At 36.6% G+C, this 17,700-nt stretch overlaps 1 protein-coding gene across 1 annotated transcript in view; it reads right to left on the bottom strand.

Moving 5' to 3' along the window:
• Positions 1-1,569: 1,569 nt before the first annotated feature.
• The window catches only part of PTPRQ (protein tyrosine phosphatase receptor type Q), a 100,283-nt gene continuing 84,152 nt past the window's right edge, over positions 1,570-17,700 (bottom strand). The window contains exons 39-46 of the mRNA XM_031047973.2: positions 13,380-13,470; positions 11,962-12,038; positions 9,126-9,260; positions 8,888-9,013; positions 6,579-6,727; positions 4,811-4,946; positions 2,911-3,034; positions 1,570-2,627 (exon numbers count right to left, since the gene is read on the bottom strand). Of these exons, the coding sequence (XP_030903833.2) occupies positions 2,590-2,627; positions 2,911-3,034; positions 4,811-4,946; positions 6,579-6,727; positions 8,888-9,013; positions 9,126-9,260; positions 11,962-12,038; positions 13,380-13,470 (876 nt within the window). The 3' untranslated portion in view covers positions 1,570-2,589. The remainder of the gene's footprint in view (positions 2,628-2,910; positions 3,035-4,810; positions 4,947-6,578; positions 6,728-8,887; positions 9,014-9,125; positions 9,261-11,961; positions 12,039-13,379; positions 13,471-17,700) is intronic.

Genomic DNA, 17,700 nt, shown 5'->3' with positions numbered 1-17,700 from the left:
CAGGTCTTCCCCTATCCCTGTAAACCACTGGCAGGCAGGCACACAAGAAGGTCAGTGAACTGCTGCTGTGTTTATACTGAAAATCAGTTCTTGGAAAGAACTGCTTGGAGAGACTTCTTTTCCTGATCATGTATCTTATGAATTGTGGCCAGTTTGTGCTTAATATTTACTTTTATCCTAAAGACAATACAAAAAGTATCAAGGTAGCATGTATCAGATTGCTTTCATCAAATTATACAATAAATTATTTGAATTACTTTCTATTATTATTATTTTTCCCCTACAGAAATGAGAGTCCCATTTTCTAGTAGCTAAGTTGTCAGACAAACATGCTACTGAATGTAGTGTCTGACCACCTCTAAAGGAGGATGTAGGAATCTTCGTTGTTAAGTCAAGTATTTTATAAAACATGAAGCACACTTGGAACTTCTGGAGTTCATCTGTAAGTTATATACGGCTTCTTAGCTTTCTCTTTTAATTCAAAGGGGAATGACATACATACAGATATCCCACCACTGTGGATATACAAGATTATGACTCTATGACGTCAATTTACCACAGTGCTGCATGTGCTGCTACCAAGTACAAATACAAATCATGAAAAACATCTGTAAGTCTCTATAAGCAATTTGTCAGAATACTTTAAAGTGCATGTATAATAAATGAAGAACACATGTTTCATAGGAATCAAATGAAACTAGAGCTGTACCGAATGCTCCGCCAGAGACTTGAACAGCTGTGGACATCACCTCTTTCTCCCTCCCTCCAGCTTCAAAAAGCATTGTTTTCTTTTTAGCTTGACAGGTGATGTTTACAATACTGTCAGTCTTCCTGAAAGACAAGTTGCCCAAAATATCTCTGCAGACCATTTCCATCTCCTTAAATGCTGTCTCTTGATTTTCATTTTAGGTATTTGGCACTTTTTGCTACATTACAAAGGGTCCTCACCGCCTCACTGCACCATCCTTGCCAGCTTCTCAAAAGACATCAAACACCTACCGTTACTTATGAAAAACTGTCATGTCACATACTGTATAGCATCTTCTGTCTGCAAGCTACAGCTAAGAGATGGCAAGTTTTGTTCATTTACTATCCTGTCCAGAGTGTGTGCACACAAACACACCCACAGACACACATCCTCCAAGGATCTAATGAGGTTTGTCTGACTTCCCTGAGCTTGATGCTTCAACAAGGCTATGGATTTCTATTGTCTAAACAGAATATAAGATGGCAACTCCAAAGTCATTTTGCTATTATGTTTTGCATCTCAGATTAAGGTCACAGTTTTAGTGTTACTCAAAATGCTACATTTCTTTACACAGAGAAAACCTTAGAAACCAGTTCTTCTCCCCCATAGTATTGGCTAAATCTGTCACTTCCATGTAAAACCAGGGTACATGGTTTGTCTCTCTAGTCTTCCTACTCTGCCACTTTTTACTTTGCTTCTCAAATAAGAGAATGCTTCTCTCATTCCTGTTTCAGATCTAGTTCTGATAATTACAGATCACAGAATCACAGAATGATAGTCAGCGGGCATGGAAGATGGCTTTTTTTATTAAATCTCCAAATATTAATTCCCAAACTTTTCAGTGTCTACAGTGATTTGCTAAACCCGAGGAAGGAGCAAAAATTTTTTAACTTGACAACTCTGTGATATAAAATATATTGCTACTAAATCTTGAGTAACCTTTCAAAATACCAGTGTTATATTTAAGAAATGTGAATACATTATAAATGTTCTATTACTTGTGTCAATTTAATACTGATAGATATTACTCTGTTGATAGATATTACTCAAGTCAATCTAATAGAACAATTGTAATATACATAATAAATGTATAGTTTTACTTTTTCTGCTTGAAAAAGTAGCAGGATTGTACAATACTAACTTCAGCACTGAACATATGCAATCACCATTGTACATCTAAAAAACACAACCTGCTTCTTATAAAATAGCTTAAATAGCCCCAAGTGTCCTTGAAGAGCTACTGTATGCTCTGTAAAACTGGAATAATCCTCCCCATGTCAGAAGGTGACTCTTCAGCTGTTCGGGATCACGAGCTGATATGCTACCACTCGTAAAAAAGAAAGATTTAAAATACAAGAACATACAGTTAGGTAAAGATCACTGCGGTAATATTGGAATTAATCTGCAAGAGCTGACAACATGGAAAGCAATCTAGCAAGAAAGAGTCAAGGAAAATGTAGCTTTTACTGAAAAACAAACCACAAAGAACACAGCAAATTCACATCAAAATAAGTTCAATGGGAATATGAATTTTTTACATCATATTTGGCTCATTTTTCTTATAACTGGAAAAAAGGAGTATGTTTAAACACACTTTCTATTTAAATATATACTGAATGCAATATTCATGTAACACCAGAAGTGCAAATCATTATTGCTCAGTGATCTGGATAAAATACTTTAACGTATCTATGAAGGCACATTGATAGAAGAAAAGATGTTTCAGTCATTTGTGGTTGTTTTAATCATCAAAATAGGGGAATTCACTTTGGCTCCTGTGCTTAGAAAAATATGAATTTGAGTTCCAAAATCGCGTTATCTTTAATGTTTAGTCTTAGTATTTACATGGTAGTTTCTTCCCATTCAAGTTCCACATCACCTACAAAAGAAACAGATACATTTGATTAACTTAACTAGTAAATAAATAGTGACTAATGGCAGATAACTGCTTTGGCTGAATTTAAAGGATCTTGCAGGGAAAAATGTGGAAACCTTAAGCAATGACTGTTTTTATGAGTGAGACTGAAAAGCAGCAAAATCTAGAAATTTACACTACTGAAGCAAAAACCCAAATGTCAAAGTATTTTTTTCTGCTTCTTCATTTTGACAGTCAATGCACCTGCAATGAAAAAATGATTTTGAGACAATCTGTAGCTCCGTACCTTCCATGGCATCCAGAGAGTCCATCTTCTGCAGCGCTGAATAGTTTACAAAACATATGGGCTGACTACTTCCTTTGATTGTCAATAGATCCAATACACATTGATGCAAAAATATGTATTGTGCCTGTAAGACATGAATGTAAAGACATTTGATTAAAAGAATAATGTACTTCTAATACAAAAAAAGCTTTCAAATTTTCCATATAACATCAAGATGTTCTCAAAGTAACTGTAGTTTAAGTCAGCAATCTCAATACCTGACTATGTGGCATATGTCTGATCCGATTTCACTCATTACAAGGTATACTGCATTAAAATTTCTCAACCCATGTTAATCCTTATGCTCAGTAAAGATATATGAAATTAGACTAATCATAACTGAGATTAATTGGCTATTCCATCATTTTCTGTAAAGTTTTGTTCTATGAAAATACATTTGATTACTTTTTGCCACTAGACTGAAGAAAATAAACCACATGAATGCAATATTTAGAAGAAAATTTCTGTCTTTCTAGTATAGAGAAAACCAGCAGGGTGCACTCAAATGCAAAAATTAAAGTAAATCTAACTCTGTGTGTTCTAGGAGCATATCCCATTGCTAAGAGCAAAAAAGCCCTGCATTACTTTTAGTAATACTTGAACTGTAGGATCATTTTTAATTGACTATAATTGAAAGAGTAGTCATCTGAAGTTAATTGCATACTTCCAAGGACATAAAGTAACTCTGGGTAATGATTGCTGAAAAGAGAAAAAATAAGGCAGTGTAAGAATGAAACAGAGAATGAAAACAGCAGGAAAATATATACAGGCTGAAAATAAGCCAGATCATGGACTTGTCCAGATTGAAAGAGGCCTCTTGAGATCATCATGTGCAACCTCCCCACTGCTCAAGCTGGGTCAGCTAAAGCATGCTGCCCAGGACCTTGTCCAGATGGGTTTTCAATACCTCCATAGATGGAGATGACCAAAATAACTTTATCTCCCCTAACTTTTGCACAGGTAAATACATTAGTGTAATTTTTGTGCTCAACAATTGCTATTTTGTTTCAGAACTGCCATCAGTTTTTCATTTGTGTCTCAGATTTACAAGAGAAATTTGCTTACAAGGGTATGTTTCAGGGTCACAGCTCTAGAGCCATGGGTAATTAAAGCAGATTTTCACAGGCCCCTGAAGTATGAAGTACTTCATTACATTACACTTTTTAACAGCTTGCTTACTGAAGCTATAACATGGCATTGTTTCAAACTAGCCTTTGTACTTGACTTGGCAAGATGATAAACGGATCCACTAGACAGTTATGGATTTCTAGAACAAAAGTCTTAAGCTTCAATGGAGTTAAGATTGCTTATTCCAGTTCAGAAGGCAGACTCTGAAAGCTCCATCATCTCTTGCATTCGTACGGCTACTTGTGAGCATTTAGCAATGAAAATCTTTCTGGGTTTGCCAGGGGAGAGTGGAGCATACATACCTGGGGTATACATGTGTGACAAGTTATTTTCCCAGTTAGAATGAATGATATTCTTAATTATTTGAAAGTCTTTTTTTATGACTGGAAGACATTATATTTTCCTCCAGACTTTGCCTTATTTCCAAATTATTCTATTCCTAGTAAAAAGTGCAAAACAATGTTGAAAAAGATATTCCCACAATTTATCATCACAGGAAAGTCCTGGCACTTGTTTAGCTGCAGCAAGACTTCAAATGGAAAAACTGAAAGCAACTGGTAATCAGGCTGCACCATACAAGAAGCAGCATGACATACTATCACCAGAAGGTCTCACAAAATGCTCTGAAGTGCAGTTGCTGAAGATGAGGTCAAGATATAGATAAATATATAAATATATTATTATTTTTATTACATATAATATATATTAATATTTATAAATATATAAATCTTACCAGATTCTGTACCATACACATTCTTTCACTTCTTAACTCAGCTACAAGCCCATAGATATCCACAAAATCATGGTCATTTACATGTTGGGTTAAATGGTCAAGTGCAATATAAACACCTGTTCTTCCAACACCAGCACTGCAAACACAATACACAAGATAAAAGGAAGTTGGGTTTGTTGGATTTTTTTCAGCATAACTTTCTTATAATATTTTGGTTAAATTAAAGTGTGAAAAGAAAATTTCAGAAAAATAAATCTTTTTCCGTATTTAATTGTGTGTCTCCTTTTGAATGGGATCAAGTGAAATCTGGATTGATTTGCAAGGGGTTGCACCTGACAAACGAGATATAACTAAACCAAACCTTTATAAATGGAAAAATGGTTCTTCAACTTTTCTGTGCATTTTCTAGAGCTCACTAATTCAAAGAAAAAGACATCACAAGATTTTGTGAAATCATATTTTGCTTCTATGATGCTTTTGGTATTTGGGGTAAAACAACACAGGATTTTCTCAAAATTGCTATCACTGTAATAACTCTGCAATCAGTGTAATAAATAGAGAGTATATCACTGCAGATAATCAAGAAATGTAAGCAAAACTGTCTTGAACTTGCAAGTTCTAATGAGCTGGAAATAATGAATGAGTTTTCTGAACATAAGAATACATTATGCCACTTTATAACCATCAGGAATTTGAGCACAGGTGGGGTATCTGGCCCTTGCTGGCCGCTTTAAGTAGCTGTGTTGTGAATAGGGGACAGGATTGACTGCAGAGTGGCCCCAGAGAACATTAACTGTCCTCAAAACAACAAAACCTGTGGTTTTCTCCAGTAATAGTCTCCCTGGCCCCTGCAGTAGAGAGAAACGTTAAGCTGTCAGTGACAACCATACCAAATAAAATGAAGCTTAGTCTCCCATTGTGGGTGCCCCCGTAAGACATTGAGGACAAATAAAAAGAATTCCCATGCATGATAAACTGGATAGTTAGGAAAGAGATTCATGGCACCAAACCCAGCTTTTCCTTCCACATATTTTGAGACTCATGCTAAGTGACAATGAGAAAGAATTAGCTGCAGACCTCTGAGTCTAGATTGCTATTTTGGAGTGTGCCCACTCATTCAGTGGGCACACTCCAAAACACAGGCACACTCACCACTTTTGTGAAGACTTAGCCTTCCCCACACACTCTTTGAAAAGCACTTTAATGGTGTTGAGTATGAAATCAGTGTGAACCATGACAGCTGAACAACTCTAACCACCAAACTACTCATTTAAGAGCCTAAATATAGATATTAGCTGTTTACAGGCATCTGAGTTTGAAGTCTGGCATATGCAAACCTTTAATGCTATTTGTCATTCGCTGCGGCTCCCAAATAGTTTCTTTTTGATGTGACATACATTATGAATACATTTTTTAAACTTACTTCTTAAGAAGGGCTATAATTATAATACAAGTAATTAAACACATGTCATTCCTCTTCTTATGATTAAGGGAAAATTGAGATAAATCTAGCAATACCTTACGGTAATTGTTAAGTGTTTCACTGACATCACCTCAATGGGATTTTCACAGACAGAAAAATAGACATGCTTTGACATTCTAATTCCTAGAAAGGACTAAGGAGCTCTGCTAAACAAAACTTCACTGCTGCCCATACTCAAACCATACCTGTGTACTCAGTTTTCCTTGTCTCCTGGCAACTTCCCTAAGCATTAATATGCATTTGAAATTCTAAGATACTAACTGATGATTTGGTGAATATGCTTACCTGCAGTGAACCACCATTGGTGTATTATCATGTGCTCTGCTTGCACGGATAAGTTTTACAAAATGGATAATTGGTGCAGTAGTTTCAGGGACTCCATGTTCTGGCCAAGAAGTGAAGTTACACTGCCGCACCACCATGCAGTCTCCATGCTGAAGAATGTAAGATAAGGCAGTTTTGCAAGAGAAATGTGACAGAAGATCCAATAAGCTACATGTAACCTTCTCAGCAATTTCATGTGAAAAAGGAAAGTCAGAATAGCGGCATTATAATAGGCACTTTTATCAAGGGATAATTTGTGTTGCATGGGTCAGATGGCAGGTCTTTTGAGAGATCACACCAAGTCCATCTTTCAGGAAGTATTAATGACTTCAACAGTCACTCTCCATTTGGCTTCAATCACTGTATCAATGTAATTTGTAGATTACCCTTTGAGGTTTCTATGGCTCAGTTAGAAGTTTAGTGAACTGGGATGACAAATTTATTTAGGAGAAAGCAACCATTGTATGGTTGATCTAATGCAGTGAAGGCTAACACACATACACTGGTAAACAGCTATATTTTCTAAGTGTTTGATACTCTCTCAGTGAGAGCAGCAACAACAGGGACTCAAAGAAAAGAGCAGGTTATGATTTGATATCTAAATTAACTACAAAGGGCATAAGAATAAAAGCACAGGATCATGCCACAGGCCTGTCTAGACCAACAAAACATGACAAAAATGTATCTAGCTTCACAGAACACCATTGCCATTCTTAATAGCTTGTGACTTGTGAACTGCCTCAGTCAAGAGCTGGTATCTCAAAATTTAATAGTAGTTGTCAGAATTTTCTTATACTAATTTCTCCAGATTTTATGAAGCCCTATAAGATTGTAGTATTCACAGTATCTAGCAGCAGGAGTACCACAGTTGCGACTGTTGTGTAATGAACCAGTTCCTTTCTCTTTTACATTTTGAACCAACCACTCTTCACATTGCAAGAAAAACTGAACAACTGTGAACAATTATATGGAGCAACTACTGTGAGTCTGTATTTTTAAAATTGCTAAGCATAAAACCAAAAGAGAAATTACTCTGGACACAGTATGGTAATAATTGTGAATGATTTGCCTCACATATGCCATTTACCTTCATTGGAAGATCATCAAGACTCTACCTATTTGTGAATGGAAGATGAAGTACAATCTTAAAGCCAGCAATATGGCACATTCAATGACATGCTTATAAAGGACATCATAGATTTTTGTGCAGCACAGTTCAGCTATAGTAAATGGATCACTTAGTTCAGGTTTTTTCTTTTTCTTTTTTCCTTTCTCCTCTCCTTTCTGCCTCACTCTGATTAACACAAGTGTCTTCACATTTTGCTGGCATGCATTTTTACTCTAAATAGTTCCTCTTCTGGTCTTGTTTATGTCTTGTTTTAGCTGAAAAAAAGTATATCATCTCCAATTTTAAAATGTTCAGTTGTCCTGTACTATGTGCACAACATATCTTTATGGGGTGACGACTAAGGCAATCCCCTTTGTCATGTGCACATGCCACAGGACGGTAATGCATGTATTGGGATAGCCAACTTCAGGTCCTAGTGTATCTCTGAACTACATACAACACAGGTCAATGGTGGGAGTGAAAAAGAAGGGTAACTTCATTGTGATTCATCATGCCCAGATTGCTTTCTGAGCCTACCTGCTAGTCTGACTTAAAGCTGGGTGCTAATTTTTCCAGAGTAGAAACTGTAGCTGTGGATTGTGGCAAAGATGAACACCTATGGTGTGCCCCCCCAGCCCCCTTCCCAGGACGTGGAGTGGGAGTAATACTGATGAATCTCTTTTGTACTGGGTGAATCTGCTGGGGGTGGAGGCCAATACGTCTGGTGATACAATGCAAAGCAGCTGCACCCACCAGAGAATCTTGCCCTTTAATCTGAGATGGATACACTCAAAGGGATTTGTCTGATCCTAGAATGGTTAGGATTACTCCTTTCTAGAAGAGACAACTGAGGTGTCCAAATAGAAACTTCACCTCCCACCAGACCAGAGATTCAGTAACCTTGACAGCCCCTTCATACCATGTTGGACAAAAATCTGAGCTCTTTGAGACAGAAAATGGGACAATTCTCAGGAAAAAGAAACTAAACCAAACCAAAACCAAATAGGAATGAAAATAAAATGCTGGAAAACCAGTCAGTACAGTGCATACACATTAACAGATTAAAAGAATACTGAAGGGTAGTTGGGTGGGATGGAGCACATTTTATGTTCTTTGAGGTGCCGGATAGGTTTTATTCAGTCGCCTTCCAGTTCTGGCTTACCCTTTCAATTTTTAGATCTCTAATGGTCCAGTCTATTTGAATATCTTCCATCAGTTTAGTAATCACTATATCCCCAAACACAGTCACCGGCTTATTATCTTCTGGCCAGTACTGATGACATCTTATCTGCAGGGAGATGATGACTAATTAGCAATGATCATATCATAATCCTGACAGAAACTACATACAAAATTTCCAATTATCTCAAATACTGTTAATTTGTACAATGGTAACTCACCCGTCCTTTTTCAAAACATTGTGTAAGCATCACAAGTGTTTTTGCTCTTGTCTCCCACACCATTCTCCAGAAATCACCCACTGTTCCTGGTAATGGTCCCTGAGTTGCAATAAACTCATTTGGACATAAGTAACCCTAAGAAAAAGAAAATATTTAATACAGAAGTTGTCCAGGAAGAAAAAAGTCTGTATGTGACTCATAGTTGTGCCTGTAGCTACCATACCTAAGACTAAAACCTTGTCAAACATGCTAAACAAATTGGCATAGGCCTGGCTAATCACTGCGTGGCAGATGGCCTTAGAAACCTAAGGAAGTAATGGCATTTTATCCACCAAACAGATGAGTTATGAACCAATGGTTTAATAAAGTTTGGGAAACGCCATCCTGATAGAAATTAATTTAGCAGAGAAATTACAGGGACATCAGGTCAGTAATTCCCATTTAAATATATCTAAGCCTCCCTATTAACCAGGACATAGTCTTACTGCAGATTTACCCAGAGGCCACCAAGAACTATGTCAGGATGTGGCCAACAAAGTAAATAGCATTAAGGAGCAGTGGAGCCAGGGAAGCAGTTAAGGAGTGGTCTGAGAGCTAGTGTAAGCTATACACTGCACTCATGACCTTGTCCTTCCAGTGATCACCAAGGATCTGCTGTAACTTAGGCATGGAGCTTACCCAAGTAAACAGTCTAAGGGAAAAGGTCTTCAAGAAACCTACTGTACAGCTTGGCTTTTATTTCAGTGTTGGCTTCTGCTGTTTAGTTCATTTATAAATTAATATAAATCTTGGGGAGAAATAAGTTTGTTGAACAAAATCAATGTAAACGCTGTCAGTGCATGGGTTCTTATGAGTCTGTTTCTACAAAGAATCAGGAACTCTTACATACTACAGAAAGTCTAAAATAATGACAATAGCAGCAACAGCAATAAATTAATACTGCAGAGCTAACTGTCTGTAATATCACAGAGTTCTGCCTATTGATGAAAACAACTGACACAGTGGTTTATAGCACCACCAAAGTTCCTTGTTGGCATTATAGCCCTGTAATTCACAGCTGCCTGTTACTTACTCCATCTATAATATACAGAACAGGTGGCAGTGAGAAACTATGTTAATCCTTCCTAGTTTAAGAGTGAGGTGAGAAGCTATAATTCAGGGATGCAAAGCTCATGGTTCAGTTACTGACTTTTTGTGGTTTAACCAATGAAAACAAAAGTAGAAGCCAAGTCCCCATTATTAAAACTATATAAAGACCTCTTTTTCCTTTTCTTTAATGCATGCATATATACATTAACCTAAATAATTATGTAAACACACACACATGTATATTTACAGCTAATATGCATTTATATATACATCCACAAATATAGAAAATGAAAGCATATGAAGGGCAAAGCTTTAGCCCTGAGATGCGGTAACATCACAGGTGTCTATTCACTGATAAGCAGTGACCTAAAGTCAGCATGCAACAAGATGCCTGTATGCAGTAAACACATGCAAAATCTCAGCAGGGCACAGTCTCTGCAGCTTGCTTTTGCTGCAGCTTTTCTGGAAGCTGCTGTTGCTGTTCCCTGCCTAAGCCTTGGCATGTCAGTTAGTGACAGGAATGGTAAAGACTAGGCCACGCTCCAAGCCTTCTGATCTCCTCAATAATTCTGTGTATAGTCCCAACACCAGCTAACAATGTGTCATGGCTCTTCCTACCTGCTAACTGTCAGAACTAGGACATTCCGTGTAAAGCGAATAAACAGCTTTTGCTAATTACAGAGGAAGATGCTGTAAGCTGTATTGCTTATTGTCTGTGAATGTCTCTTAGTTACCTGGAAATAACTGTTTCTACTTGCCATTGTTTCATCTGTTTAGACTACAGTCTGCATGTCTAGCTATATGTTTGAATAGTGCTTACTGCATATCAAGTCTTGACTGCATGTGAGACCACCAGCCACTACTACAATAAATTAAAAGCATAATTATGTCACTCTTGAAGCTTCAGCAGGGTGAAAATGAGATAAAAATATAGATGAAGAATCTACTGAGAACACAATTAGAAAATAGAAAGTCTAGGAAGAAAGCTGGGGATGAGAAATACAATATTATTCTTCAGGAAGCCTATTTGCATTTTACTCCATAGAATAGTTAGGGTTGGAAAGGACCTTACGATCATCAAGTTCCAACCCCTGCCATGGACAGGAACACCTCCAACTAAACCATGTCACCCAAGCTTCTGTCCAACCTGGCCTTGAACACCACCAGGGATGGAGCATTCACAACCTCCCTGGGGAACCCATTCTAGTGCCTCACCACCCTTATAGTAAAGAATTTCTTCCTTATATCCAGTCTAAACTTCCCATTTTAAGTTTTAACTCATCATAACTTTCACAAAATAATGAGGACATACCAATACTGCTCACCAAAATTACTACCTATTCCTATGAAATTTTTCAGTTCACTTATATTTACATTGCTTGTTCATAACCAATAACTCCAGCTCCTAAACCAAGAGATCAAATAATGCCTGACTAAACAACTGACCTCAGTGGGAGTTTTACTCTTGTCTTTAATGATAATGGTATGAGACAACTTATGAAAACTAATTTGCTGGACACAGTTTTGATTATCACTGAAAATCATTGCTTAGCAATGAAAATGGGATCATTTATATTTTGAAGTAGTCAAGTTCAGTGCTGCAAGAGTGACTTGAACAATGCCATGGCTGTAGCAGCTGTAGTGAATGAGATTAAAATTAGAATCCTGTTCTTCTTGCAAGTGATTTTTGACTCTCTATTCTACCATAAAACAGAAACAGTAAAAAAGTGAGAGACTTTCTACTTACAGACACATAGCTGGCATTAATGTAGTCAGAACCAGGAATACCAGCATCAGGCATCAGCTTTACTCTGTTGTTATTATCTATCATGGAAACAAAGTCTAGTTAACTAACAAATTTGTTCCAAAAAACCACTGACATATGTAACAAGTGTTCCTGGAGTGCTAAGAGATCAAAAATACTGTTATTGTTGCTAACTAACAATACTTGATATAGTAGAACACTAATTACAAAAGGAATCTAAACAATTTCCAGTTTTGTACTGTGATCCTTTAATGTTCCAGACATACTTTAATAAAATACTTTTTAATGGTGAACGTGCCAAAACCTCCAATCTGGTGTATGTATGGGAGAATCCTCTGCCTAAAGGTAGCCTGCACACTTCAAGTCATACTGTTCTAACATAGACAACCTCAGTGTGAATCAGGCAGCAGGGTCTAGGGTCTGTCAGTCTTTCCTATATACTTGCTGTCCAGGTAACAGATTTGAGCCTGATCTTGGCACTTTTACATTCTTTTACATAAGGTAAGGTCATTCTGATTTGAGCCTACAGTTCATATGCAGAAATGACAAAACCTAGGAAAGATGTTGTATGTGAATGGGTAAACGCTGAAACCAAACATTTCAACGTTTAACGTTTGGTCCTCAGCTTAGGAAAAAAAAAGAGAGAATACAATGTTAAAATATTTATGAAACTTATCTGTTTATATTTAATAAATAAATTTTTAGTGACTGTAACTTGGAGTATATCTTGAACACGGCAAGAGATAGCAGGAACAGCTGCACTGAAAAGTTAATAGCACAGAATGTAGCATTATTAACCAAGGAATGCCATGCTCCTCATCTCACATCGCAACTAATGCCTAAAATAATAATGACATTTCTTGTCTTATTAACTGAAAAATGAAGCAGTGTTGAGTACAGAGAGACAGACTCCCGTCTCCTGTGATAAAATCTAGCCTTGGCTTATAAGTTATCATACAGTCACTCTGATCTTCTGTGGAAACTTTGCAGCATATGTACACATATCCACAAAAAAGCACACCCTGGCTCCTGAGGTAGCTGAATGAACAAACGTGGATTTTATATGTTAAAAAAAATTCCTTCTCACTAAAGACGAAAAGAAAAAAGATGAGGAAGAATGTTAAAGAGTTTCAATTACAAAGCTAAGAAACTACTGAGGCTACAGTTTCTTGCACCTGCATCTTAAAGCTTGTGAGAGCAAGTTTAAAGCTACTCACAAATAAAACTGTCTTTAAAAAAACACTGTGAAAAGATAGATTACTTGACTGAAAATTATTTCATAATGTGGACATGAGTGTACTGCCATTTCAAAGGCTGATCAAACAGAGTTGCATTCCAAATATATACTGCATGATTGAAGGTAGATCACAAAACAGGAGTTGATCGGTAAATACACATACATGGCTTTATGTTCGGGAAACGATTCTTAGACTTGTTCCAAGGCAGATCAGCATCAGTTGAAGCAAGGTCATCAAGAAACTTGGGAAGTTCCTGTAGAGGAATAAATGTTTGTTGGCATACCTTTGCATTCCACCTTCTGTGAATATAAAAAATGACACAATCATCCAGTAAGAGGAAGAATTCTTTAGTTCTGCAACAGAGTGCATTTCTAAGAACAGCTGGAAGCATTACAGGACATTCCACCTCACTGTCAACCCCAGTTACGCCAGCAGTGTTAGATGCAGCACTGCAGACAATGCTGTCAAGTTGAACAATTAAAGCTTACATGAACTTTCACCTTTACAAGTCTGGGTAAAGTCAGCCTCTCACCTTTTGTAGTTCTTTTCTGTTTTTTCATGAAGTCACATGCTTGGTTACCATGCCCTACTGACTCAAACTTACTCTTGAATAATGCCTTTTCCTGACTCCTGTAGCTTGGGAGAGTTCTTGCCACAGCATGAGAACTGATGAGAATTTAATTAAGTTGAGACAACTGGCAATTAGCTATTGTTCATGGGACTGTTTGTGAAAAGGGTGGGAAGAGTTCTTTTGGGCTGAACTGCAGTTTCATAACTGGTCATTAGTTCTATTACTGAAAGGCAGAGATTGATAAATCATTCATATTGAGGAACTTATTTGATGGGAGTGTTTGTATGCATAAATAGGCATAATTGCCAAAGCTGAGTAAAAGAGTGGAGACAACTTCGTAACTTGTTAATGGAGAAAACATATTGATGTGATGATCTTGTGTGATAAGGAATAGAAAGCTCAAAGATAGAATTTAGCCAGAATTTCTAATAACTACATGAACTGTAACAGATTTTTGCTTTTTCACAAATGTTATAGGCAAGTCTATTTCAACACCTAGATAAGACACAAAAGTAGAGAACTACTTATTGCTTTGAAAGAGTACAATACAAAATTTTGCTGCTTGTGCTGAGTAATCCCTTCAAAATTTGTCTTTTAATATTAATAGTCTCTAGATGGGCTACTTCAAAAAGCAGGGCAGACTGCTCTACTATCAGATTCAATATTAATTATTTTAAGTGGTCTTTTGTTCAGGTATTTGAGACAAATAAATAAAATTTAATGCGCAACTATTAACAAATAAACAAACAAATAGATGAAAGAGGCAATGAAAAATGGAAAAAACAGAAGTACTTTTTATTCCAGTGTTTTTCTTTCATTGTTAATTCAAATATTTTGTCAGCTTTATTTGATGGGTTCAGATACTAAGAATAATTTAAGATAAACGTTAGCAAAATTGGATAGTTTAAAACCTGATTAATAAACTAAGTCAATAATTCATCTAATCTGATATCCTATTTTTGTACGATGAATAATGCCTGACATATAAAAGAGACCTGAAAACCCTTGAACTGTATCATACGCAGTATTACCCCATTAGAAACTTGTTTCTTTTTCACTATCTGACAAAAATCCTGTGGCCTGAAGCATGAGGACTACTCCACTTTTCTAATTATATCCTCAATAATATAACTGCAAGTGCTTCTGAACACGAGGCAAAAGATGATTTCACAATGAAAGCAAAGGACTTTCAGACAAGAGACCTGACTTCTCTTCCTGGCTCTGACACATCAATGGGGAAAGACTTAGAGGAAGAATTACAGAGAACTAGATGCTCATCTCCCTTTGAAAATTAACAAGGGACTAGATCCCATCCATGCCCTTCAAAATCTCTCTAAGTGCCTATGTTTCCTAGGGATGATATGGTTACGCCCCTTCTAAAAAGAAAGCTTCTGACTTAAAATCACCTTATAAAGAATGGTTTATTTCACATTTATACCCATATATTAAATAATTACAAAGCATAGTTAACAGACATGAAATAAATAAAAAAATAAATGAAGGATTGTAACATACTGTAGAAAAATGTATTTAAGGGCACTCTTTACAGTTAAAATCGTCTTTCAATCAACCTCTGCAACATTTAAGGCAGAATACTCTTTTACCCATTCAGTTGCCTCTGCCTTTTGTCTCAACAATCCCTCAGAGCACTAAAGCCCCAGTCCTATAATGAACCTATAGAACAATCCCTGTTTGCAAGACACAGTAGAGTGACTTCTGTGCATTCCTGTCAGGATTTGGTAAGAACTGTAAAACACATCTAAGGATGGAGATGCTAAAATTCCTCTCATTCAGAAAGCTGAAACACTCCCACAAAGTATCTGTTATTAAATTTTGCAAGAAGGAAAAATACAGATGAAATGGGGTGTTATGGGCCATGGGATTCCATATCATGTGTGTGTCATGTGAGCTTTAACTTGCCTCATTTGCCTGACTCCTCTGAGTCTTAGCTTGTAGAGAAGGAAAAGAGAAGCAGATTATGGTATTTCTGTAATGATATGTTTGTATCTGAACATGTGCTCAGAAGCCCTGTACCAATTCTGTCTAAGTGATTATGTTCAGAACTGGGGAAAGACTATTTGGATTCCCAGATTCAATAACAATTTGCCATAGATGCCATTTTTCTTTGCAGATTCAAAAAACTGAAAGAATTGATTTGCACTTTTTTTACTATAGTAATCTCATGGTACTATGGTAACATTTGGAGGCATTTTACATTTTTATTCAAGAACAGAACTTACTGTGAAACTCTTATACAAGTACTTCTGTTCAGTAATTTAATACCAGAAAAACTATGTTTTCTTTAATTTCTTTTCTGATAAGCAATAGATTTAGATCCATTCTGAGGCCCAGATTCTCTTTCCATCATGTCTACAGACAGGTCATGTTTGCATGTAGACTGAGACAACCCTGGAAATCTTCCAGGCACAGAAGCTTGGTCAATATAGCAAATTAAATGAGACCAGGAATACCCCTGGATTCCAAGACTAAGTGAAAGAGAAAGAGCCAAATTTATCCTAGATAATTCCAAAACAGGTTTGTTGTCTATAAACTGCCTATTGTAAATGATCCCTAGACTACCTACCAAAACTTAACTCGGAACTGCCCAGGAAGACTGGTAGCTTAAACAAAATTCAAGTCAGGGAACATGCTAACAGTTTATTAGTGTAAATGTTCATATTCTTATTTCCAGTGCCTGGTATAGTTGAATTTACTAGTACAGAGAGGGCCAGAGAGCCCAAGCAAGCTCAGCATCTTGTAATTATGTGCTTCAGACATTGTGGCCCATGGTTTTACAACTTGAGCTTATCTCTCCTACATACATTGTAGAAGCCTTCAGTCATTTACCTGAAACTAAATGCTCAATGTGGATGGAAACAGGGCAGGTCACAAGGTCTGCCTGTTTTCTGCATGCAGTGCTCATTTCTGTGCACTGTATTTCTGATGTAATTTCAAGCACATTGTTAATCCTATTATTCGCCTGGTAAAACAGGTACTACAGATACCATAGATCTACCCTCAATCAGGGACTGGACCCACCCTCCAATTCTGCCTGCCCTTGGACAAGCCATCTGGGAAATTATCACTGCCCTTTGAAAGATGGAAGCTGAAGCTCAGAGGGAACATTGGAAGCCTAAATGACATATGAAACTGTTAATTATAAGCCGACTTTATAATTTAGTTGAATGAGGCCTCAGCTACTTGTATTTCTCTAAATTTGAAATGGATTGCCAGGATTTTGATTTGATAAAACACTATTGTTTAAGGCATTACAATGCTGTAAGGCTTACCCACTGTGGGTCACACCTCAAGGAAATAATACTAGAAACTTTCCAGTGATGAACATTGATATGTGAAAATGTTATTGCTAGTAAAACTTTTCATCTGTTGAGTCATGCATAATATAAGTATAATCACTCTTGTTCAAGTAAAATAACACTTCTGCTCTTCGAAAAAAGTTCTTACTTTATTGCTCAGAGAATTTTATGCTGCTTTTTATTATTAAATCCAGACCAATTTTACCTAAGGAGCATAACAAAAAAAGCTGTAGGAAATAACCATTAATCTTTTTACACTTTTGTTGGTTTTCCCTTAGAGACTGAAATATTATAATCCAGCAGAAGAAAAGCCAGTTGTTGAGTCCTCATTTTCATTAATGCAACTGCTAAGCCATTCATGGTAAATCTATCAATCCAAAATAATACAGACACTGGAGACTGACAAATTATTTTTGTGGGGGAAAAATGACTGTATGTGTTAAAAATGATGATGACAAAGATTTTGAAATAACAAGAAGAGAAGATATTGTTGAGAACAAAAATGTGATAGCCATAAAAATGTTACTTAATGAAAATAGTGAAAACTTTGAGATTTAAATTGAAAGTGTATATGCATTATATGTAACATATATTT

Source organism: Melopsittacus undulatus, chromosome 5 (assembly GCF_012275295.1).
Source record: "Melopsittacus undulatus isolate bMelUnd1 chromosome 5, bMelUnd1.mat.Z, whole genome shotgun sequence".
Taxonomy (NCBI): domain Eukaryota; kingdom Metazoa; phylum Chordata; class Aves; order Psittaciformes; family Psittaculidae; genus Melopsittacus; species Melopsittacus undulatus.
This window is presented reverse-complemented; position numbering and strand designations above follow the sequence as displayed.